This window comes from Stegodyphus dumicola, chromosome 12, assembly GCF_044657685.1.
Source record: "Stegodyphus dumicola isolate Sdum_Otavi_A_Nest chromosome 12, ASM4465768v1".
Lineage (NCBI taxonomy): Eukaryota > Metazoa > Arthropoda > Arachnida > Araneae > Eresidae > Stegodyphus > Stegodyphus dumicola.
Genome location: NC_140779.1, coordinates 115032917 through 115042718, shown reverse-complemented (window position 1 = coordinate 115042718; position 9802 = coordinate 115032917). Strand labels below are relative to the sequence as shown.

Below are 9802 nucleotides of genomic sequence, written 5' to 3'. Positions count from 1 at the left end.
TATACCTGCAGAAATGTTACCTCCGTTTCTTCCATTGGTGGTAAATTCCTAAGCTCGAATTTTAAAACTAAGTTTAATGCAAAATTTATTTTTTATTTTAATTTAATACTTTTAGATAAAATTTTCATTTATTCTTTTTTCATATGTTGGAAATGCTTCTGTTTTGCATGTTTTTTGGACTCAGTGCATTTAAATTGCAAATTATTAATATTAAATTTTTAAGCCTTTTTTGCTTATGATTTTGATGATTTAATTTTTTTTTAAAATTTTTAACTGGGTCTGTATGGCTTCAAAAGTTACATGTGTTTTTACATGTGTTACATGTGTTCATGTATTGGTTATATTTGAATGTTTGGTTTTTGTACTCGGTCTTCTCAAAGTAATATTTATATGTCTTTTTAAATTTGTTTATGTTTTTGATGCTACAATTTTGCAGTTTTGTACTCTGCTTACTTCGGTATGTAGGGATTGGGCTGATAATGCTACAAATAATTTTGTTTGTTTCCCTGAGATTATTTAAAATTTTAAACTTTAATTTGTGTCTTTGTTAGTTCAGAAACAGACTTATTTTTTTACTTCTTCCATTGCACCAACCCCTTGATGGCGATGCAACGACAGACGGTAATTCCTTTCTTCACTTTTGTTTCGCATGTTTTGCCCCTTCCCCCCCCCCTTTTTTTTTTTTTTTTTTTTTGTAGTTTGCCACTATGCTACTGATTTTTTGTTTTTGCATATGGTTTATTCCAAAATTAATATGGAATAAATTTTTAAACATCTTATTTATTTTAATTTATTTTATACACCAAACTGAATTGTTTCTGTGCTTAGTAGAGCTTTAAATTTTAAGAGAGCAATTTACAAATTATAGAAAACAAGAGAATGTAATTTTAATTGAAAACCACTTAGATTCTATAAAAGGTTTATAATTTATTGAAAAATCAAAATTTCACTTATTAATTAAATCTCAATCAAATTTCACCGTGCTCTTAATTTTCTACTTAAGCTTCTGAAAGATAAAAATTTCCTGCAGCAATAAGTTAAACAGTGGTTAAATTCGTATTTTCTTTTATAAAACAATTAACAGCTTTAAAAATAAAATTTTATATATACAATACTGTACTGTTCTTGTGCTTTTTTAATGATTAAAAGATAAAATAACAATCTGCAATGTATTTCCATGGATTTAAGAAAGTAAGACTAATATGCAATAAATAAATAAAATGTTTATTTAATGTATACAATCACGGTATATTACAGTTATCTTCTCTAATTTTTCTCTTTTCTGAATTCACATTCTCAGAAGATGATCTGCATCTACATTCGACTCTGAAAAATTTGGAAATTTTACTCGTATGTAGTAACAGGCACTTAAAGTCTCATTTTAGTAACAGGCACTTCACTCTCATAACATAAAAGCATTTTCGTTTAATTTAAGTTAATTTAATATATCGTTTTGCATATCAAGATCTAAGTTTAAACATTCAAGATAATTTTTTAAATACCTTTTTATTTACACTAATTCCAATCGTCTAGATTTCCTTCTACACAAATGATGATTTAAAATACTGATATCTTCAGTTAGAGAAAGCTTTGTTAATTGATATTATAACTTACAAAATATTATCTTATAATGAAACACTATTGTTTATTTAATACCAATTAAAAAGCTTCACTTTTCATTGTACATTTAGAACATATTTCATGGTAGACCTACCAACACTGAACATGAATCTATTTCCGGTATCCGTAACTATGTCCATATCCTCCGTATGCATTAACATCATGTTCTTTACCATAATCTCCTAGAATGTATGAAGCAGCTCTTTCCTGACTGTATATACTATTTCCACTTTTACTGTAACCAGTATTAAGAACAAAAGCTTCTTTTTCATATTCATCATCGAGGCCATGGCCGCCCCCGGGTCTTTTAACATGTTCAGCACCACTGTTATAACCGTCACTGTATTTATTTCCACGTCCTTTGCCATATACAGTGTTAAAATTTTCATAGCGTCCTCCAAAGGTTTTGCCTTTTATGCCACCAAGGCCATATCCACCAGAAAGACTTTTTTCGTATATGTTACTAACACCAGATATACCGCTAATATCTTCATATTGGCCTCTATATCCATTTCCACTACCAAGGCGATAGGCATTTTCCAGTCCTTTTTCACTTTCGCTAGCAGTGTCATATCTACCTCTCAGACCTTTTTCATACCCGTTAGTTAATCCATATTCACTTCTTAATACCTTTTCATATCCATTGCTATGTACATATCTGTTAGCTAAACCTCTTTGGTACCCTCCAGAATTATATGCATTACCTAGAATTCCAACAGTATGACCGATACCATAACCAGGCGCGTACTGACCAACGAGTCTTTGGACATTACCTCCATATCCATTGAGTTCTTTACAATGTCCAACTCCGAATCCGTTATATCGATTCCCACTTCCACTGACTTCTTTTGCATAACCGTTATATCCTTTAAAATCATATCCACTACGGCTTATATATCCATCGCTAGGACCTCCGTATCCTTCGGGTCCAGTAAGACCTCCAGCTCTTACTGCAGTCGCGGCGTACAAGAAAAGTGTTACCTGTGGAAAAAAATGGACAAATTAAAACTGGCAAAAAACGTAGCAGTAATTTTTATTGATTTTTTCCCCTTACAATACCCGTTTAAAATTTAGTTTAATTCTCATTGAGTTTAAAATACATCTTACTTAGTAACTGATGTAAGTATTTCGTAAATACAAGGAAGTGTAACAGATAAAAAAACACTTTAGTTCAGATTATTTGTAGAGACTATTAGGTTATTTCGAAGCAGGAAATGAGCAATGCCCTCGCCGGGACTTGAACCACAGACCTCTCGAATACACGCCGAGTGTGCTGACCATGACATCCCGAAGACATGCTAAGAAGGCGGGAGAAAAATCTTATATATTTAGTCTGAAAATTTCAGTTGAATTCATAAAAATTAAGTTAAAAAGCTACCTATTAAGTAACCTATCAAGCTAAAAAAAATGGTAATTAAGAAAACGACATTAATTCATGCAAAAATAAAATTATTCTTAACGAAATATTCTGATTTTTTTTTCTGCAGTACTTTAAATATTTTCTGCTTCTATGTAAGAGAAAAAGAAACTGAAGCCCTGGCCGTCTTGCATCTGTCGCCATATGAAATATTCTTTTTTTTGGGGGGGGGGAAAGGGAAAGAAAAGAAGATTCTAGATTTTAAAGCACAGTGGGAAATTTCTACATGTCGAATAAGTAAAATACCTTTTTTAAGATTCTCTCTGGCCTGTACCGACCTCCATTGACTGATTATTTATTTTACCTTTAACCGGCTATTTTATGTTAAGTGTCTTTACTGTCATTCCCCTTTTTTGTTTTCCTGCCAGAATGATAATTTTATGAATGATAATTTTATGTACTGAAATGAGGAAGAAAGAGATAGTATTTAAATTAAGATTTTAGACTGCTTAGTCATAGCGTGCTCTGCCTGCTGAAGGCCTCGTTACCAATTAAAATTCTATGATAGCAGCCTGTCTTCGGCATTATTCTATTCACGCCGGTTTAGGTTTGAGCAAACTTGTGCATTATTCATTTCTGTGTATCCTTTGACTAACTTAAGATTAAACTTAGTTTTAATTTAAATTCAGTACTTTTGAGTTACGCCATAAAGCATAAGAAACGCCTTCTGTTAAATTACTGAATTCTTAAAAAAGAGTGTTTTACCCCTTTCTTACGTTCTCTGTTTTCTAATTGGATGTATTCGCTTAGCTCAATCAAGAGTCTCGAGTTAGTGTATGCTTTTCAAGAAGGTGAGACTCTGTAAATTAATTGCAGGATTCTTATTCTTGAGGCAAAATGCAATATTCTATCGTTAAAACTTTTATTTTACGCTTTACAGTGACTTTCTCTACTTCGCAGTTCTGCGTTTTCCATTGATAGGCAGATAATAGATTGCAGAAATAAATTATTTGCGGTTTTGCAGCTGAAGATGATGGTTCGGTAAAACCATCGAAACTAGTCCTGTGAAAATTTTGTGAATATAACGCTGATTTTTGTTGTTTGACTTCTGAATTAGAAATTATTTGGTCTTCGAAAATATAAACACTACAAGAATCTATGTATGATCTTGAATACTCAGTTATGGTTAAATGTTATTTCAGTTGTCATAAAATTTATATCCTTCTTTCAAATATTTCCTCTTTCATTGTGGTTCTTTAACATTTCTGTAGAATCTGATACTTGATGATGTTATAGACGTTATTTTCTGACATATTTTCATTAACAGGTAGATCGTTAATATTTCTATGAGACTGCACGTATTGCTTTCAGAATATTCCTCTGTGGCACATACAGGTTAATGAAAATAATTATTTCTGTAGAATATTGCATTAGATTTTGAATATTAAGTTACAGTCTTTTTCTTCTGGTTCCAGGCCGCTCAAATTCCTAGTATATACATATTTGAGGTAGAACTTATTTTCTGATCAACTCTCTGCTATAATAAACAAGACTCCATTTTTATCTTCTGCAGCTTTTGAAATTCTCAGGAATTTCTAATGGTTCCAAGGTTAGAACTGTTTATTTCTACTGTTTGCATTTACAAATTATAAATTATTTCTACTGTTTCGATTTATAAATCCTCATTTTTATAAATTCTAAATTTTAAAACTTTAATTAAAAAAATAATTTTTAGATCTAACGCGTTGCGGATTGATATTCATAAACTCTTGATAATCTCCAGAAAAATGGTTGACGTCCACTAAGTTCTTAATCTATGCATCCTTTACAAAATGGCATCAGGAAAATGAATTTCATTAAATTTCATCGAAATATTATACCGAAGACTGAAAAACTTCAGCAAAAGTTTATAGTCTTCTAACTGAAATATTTATTCCTAAGATTTTAAAAAGAACATTAAACACCAGAGATTTTTCTTTGATTAAAAGTTTTTTTTTAAACTTTCTTGTACTTGCTTGTATAACTGCTTGTGTATATTTCACCTTATGAATTTTAATTTACATTCTGCACATGTTTTGAGAGCCTAAAATTCATTAACTACTTTTAATGGTCAACTTCAGCAGAAAACATTCATTTACGCATCTTTATAGACAATATTATATGAAAGTTAGAACATATTTCCATTGCTTTCATTCACTTAAAAAATAGTGAGTTTATTGTACACTCTGCATTAAAAAAAGGCGTGGTAATTCTTTATCTTCAGTTCTACTGTGCCGAATGACGACATTTAACTTCAGCATTTCATATCATGAAAATATGACTTAGGATACGTATAAGATTTTTATATCCCATTATTCTAATATGGGCATTTAACATAAAATCGGGATTTTTCCTACATGGAATACAGATATTTTTTCTAGATTTCGATTCTATGACTTAAATTATGCCTAGGTGCCAAGTTTTATAAAAATCGCGCTATTAAGTTTCAAAAAATTTAGCTTTCAAAATTTTAGCTCCTCAATGTTAATTGAAATTGCTATATATATTGTTATCGATTTTGTATTTAATTTGCTATTTCTAGTACAATTGTAATTAAAATTGTTTTAGTTCCCCTTGCAATGCAGCGCGCAACGAGTTTTAAGAGAGAGCTAGTACACTGAAAATGCGAAAATACAGGAGCTCGCCCATTTAACATTTAATAAATAGACATCTCGTAATCGTACTCTTTTAATTCCAGAAACCTCGATAAAATATCAGAATGTTCTCATGATTGATTAAAAGGCTTATAAAAGCCGATGAAAAACATCTCAGTTCAGTTAGTTAGATAACTGTTGTTGTTCACTGTAGCGAATTCGTGGTGAGATCAAATTAGCTTTCTGTGCACTTTGAAATGAGTTCTATTTAATGTTTAAAATATAACTACTGTGTGATATTCTGATATTGTACGAATATCTGTGAGGAAAAGTTTCAGCATTTTGTTTTATTTCTTGCGATAAGAATAAATTTTTATTGACTTTTTATCGGACTTGTGCATTCAGTCTATTAAGAACCCGTACGGCACGCAACAATATATTAATATCCCTTTTTATATTAAGCTTAATTGATTTCTTCTGTCCGAATTCCAAGCTTAAGTTCGATACAAATAAATTTCGCAGATTTTTTTTTATTTTTTATTTTTATTAAAGTGTGTATTTTTTAGTAATTTGCATAAATTTTTCGAAAACATTTTGAAATATAGCCTATAAAGTTTCTGCCTTCACCTTAAAGTGGATGTATTTCTATTCATACCTGCGAAACATTACAGTTTTTTACTGAAAATTTCAAAGGCTATACGTGAATTTATAAATTGGAATTAATATTTATATTATAATAAATTGAATATATGAATGTGTATATATGTGGTTATTAATATATGTGAATTTATGTTTATTTCATTTTATATTTATATATTGGAATTCGGCATATTTTTATAAGCGGTAATAATGTCAAATGTTGTTTACGCACTTTGTTAAACTGTTTGAAAGACTGAACGATGCACTTTTTCCCCGCCCGAGCACAATATCAGGGTAAGAAAAGAAGTTGCTATAAATTACTCGTAAATTTCTCGTTAAGTTTCCCACCAAATTTTACAAAATTTAACATTTAGGTATAATTTGAGTCCAAGAATGGAAAAATTGGTAAGGTCATTTCAGAAAAAGTCCGATTTCGGACCAAAATACCAATGTTAGAACAATGCTGTATATAAATCTAATATATAATCCTAAGACGGGCTTTTGAGACATGAAAAACGCAAATTAAATTTCGTCAATGAGTAGTATGAGAGATATAGAATTGTCCTTTTTTATGTGTGTGTGCATAATGTACATGTCAAAATAAAAAAATATATGTTAATTAATCAGAATAAATTTTGATAACCAAAAACATTCAACTGTCAATAAAAGTTGTTATTCTGCAGTTAATTGTATTAAAATGGAATAAATACAAATATACCTTATGAAAAAACAGTAATCTTTCTTGTCATCAGCAAGGAACTACTACACATGAAAGCAATGTTTCGGAGAACATTGTTAATTCAAGTAACATTTAGCATTATCTATCTCAGGGAGGTTACACGAAATTACATGCATAAAATTAGGTGGTTACAAGTGGCTGGAATTAGTGTCATTTACAAAACTGAAATATTTTAGAAGATTTTAATGAACAAAGCCGGTTTCAGTAAAATTTAAATCGTTAACTCTGTTACGAGGTTTATGACTCTGCAAAACTAATGCAAAAACTCTGATATTCAGTTATTTTGTTTCTGTTTTCCGTTAATGTACAGAACAATATCGCCGTTTTAAAATTATAAAAAAAGAATTATGTTTTTATGTGATTAATTAAACTAACCAATTAGTACGGTTTCGGTTTTTACTTTATTTTTCCGTATTATTCATCAGATTGCAAATTGTTTTGTAGTGTATTTAAGCTGAGGTTTTGGAATTTTGACAGAGAGAGCTTCTGGCATTTTCTCTGTGTAGTTAGATTTTTGCCAGGTCTAGCTAAATGCAATTATCTCTGTTTTGCATGCTCTAGCAGCCGATATTTCAAACACGCAAAAGAAAAATATGTGGTACGCAAAGAAGCAAAATATTTTTAACTATTATTTCAAATTATTTTGCAAGAATTATCTTAATTTTATTAACAGTTAAATTTGGAGTTAAACTTCTTTCCTGTCAAATTCTTAACTTCAACTTACCACTTCCGGCCAGAAGCTTAGTTTTAGATTCACATCTGAATACACAATGAGGAGGAGTGATATTTAAACAGCGAAGTTCTTCGGTCTTAGCGAGAGAGTTACCAGGTATTCTGTCTGCACGCGTTTGCCTTTTTAGGCTTCTCTCTCGTAAGCTATAATTGCGCTCGGCCGTACTTGGGCCCTTGATAGCTTCGCAATCAATTAGCGTTAAGGGGCCAACTCGGTTAGAATCTTGATAGCTTCGGCTATATTTCTTTTAGTTTAGATTAGTTGTAGTTTACTTCTTAGCCTCTTAAGTTCAAGCCCAAGTGTCGGATTTTCTTGTACACTCTAAGACGGAGTTCTGTTAAACCTTATTTGAATCATAAAGAGTTATTTACCCTTCCATCTTGTTGTTTCTTGTCGCACGAACTCAAGCGATTATTCGCTTATCGGTTCTAAAGGTTCTTCACGATGAAGAGTAACGTAGTATTTAGAAAGTGGGGAACTCTACAATTTTAAATTAAAAAATTAAAACCCCAACATTCTGATAGAGTTTTTTCTCTAACACTCGTAAATTTATGCGATCTGAGCTTTTCTTAAGAGTGGTGTTGGTAATAGTTACTTTGTAGTGGTGGTACTAAAGGTTTTCAATTTTTGTTTAGATGTACGCGTTAGTGAAAAGGTTGAGAACCTCTGCCCTAGACTATTCTTCAACGCTTAAATGGATTTAACTGTGCATTGCTACTATATTTAACGTGCATTTCTATAATTATTGGTTGTCTGTTGCACGTGCCGAATCTTGTTTTGTTAAATGTTCAGTTTAATGAAAGATTGTTTAAAACCTTTGTAAGTCTTGTCATGCTATTTTATCTGTTCTCTTCTCGTCAGAAACTTATCTCTTATGGAAAATTTTCTTTACGGTAGCATAACAGATCAGGCCCTAATGGGACGTTTCCAACAACTGTTAAGAGTAGAGAAAACTATTACATGCTGCAGGCTAGTATACCGACCAGGTATCAAAGTGTTATCCTATTTTAGACGTAGCGATAATTTGCTACCTGTCTAGTAAAGTAGCAGGACTAAAATTTCGGAACCAGAATAGTCCCTGAATAACCTTATAAAGTAACCGCATAATTTTATCAAAACCAAATGTTTTTAATTTACATAATAACTAACTCTTAAATATAATTCGTTTAAAAATGAATAAGTACTTAGAGTGCCTTTAATTTATACATAAAAATTCGGTTTACAATAACTTACATATTGTACTTTTCCGAACTTTTTAATTAACAACATAATGAATTTTATTTATAATTATAGAAACCTTTCACCAAATGTTAAACGTTACATAAAGTTTCTACATATAATGCATAAAAATTTAGTTCGCATTCGCTTAGATATATGATTTTTTTTAATTATGGCACATCCTTCAAACATACACAAATGTTACACAAGATTTCTTATCTTTTATTCACGATAAAAATTAATTATTTCCTTTAGCTTACATACAAAACCATTTTTGAAATTCAGCATAATTATTAAAGGAACTTCACAAAATGTAAACCATTTACACACTCTAAATGCTGAACAAATTGAATTATGTAAAAAAAATATTAACTTACCACCAGGAATTTCATTTTCTTCAAAACTGAAAAGAATTACGTTTCATTTACACACGTTCATCTCACGATTGTCACGAATATAATACAGATAAACGTTCTACGCTTATATAACGAAATTTTAGAGAAAAATTAGGTTGATTGAAACTCAATTAAAGAATGCTCTACCCACGCTCAGAATCCTGCTTGTCTTAGCTGGATGTTTTCAAAGGTAAACTGACAAAAGCACCATTGTCGTGTCACATGTAACCAAATTTTCTGACTTAAAATGTAATATTAAAATAAATTAAAAAATATCCAATCTTTTTGGGAATGGAATGCTGACAACTAGATATTCCGGTCTCCTCATATTACTAGGATCTAAACTGATTAAAAGAAACACGATAGAAAAAGTAAAATAGGTTTGATTTATGTAATAAGAGCAGCTTTAATTAAGTGTAGAGATTAAGCAGTTTGAAGTTATGTACACCTTGCACAAGAACATAAAAA

The 9802-nt window shown here is 30.7% G+C and overlaps 1 protein-coding gene across 1 annotated transcript; it reads right to left on the bottom strand.

Annotated features, from left to right (window-relative positions):
• Window positions 1-1203: 1203 nt before the first annotated feature.
• On the bottom strand, window positions 1204-9443 carry LOC118191261 (uncharacterized). Its single transcript, XM_035362067.2, has 2 exons — window positions 9317-9443; window positions 1204-2601 (listed from the first exon to the last, which is right to left on the bottom strand). Exons 1-2 carry the CDS (start codon window positions 9329-9331, stop codon window positions 1732-1734), a joined length of 885 nt encoding a protein of 294 aa, XP_035217958.1. The 5' UTR covers window positions 9332-9443; the 3' UTR covers window positions 1204-1731.
• Window positions 9444-9802: the final 359 nt, after the last annotated feature.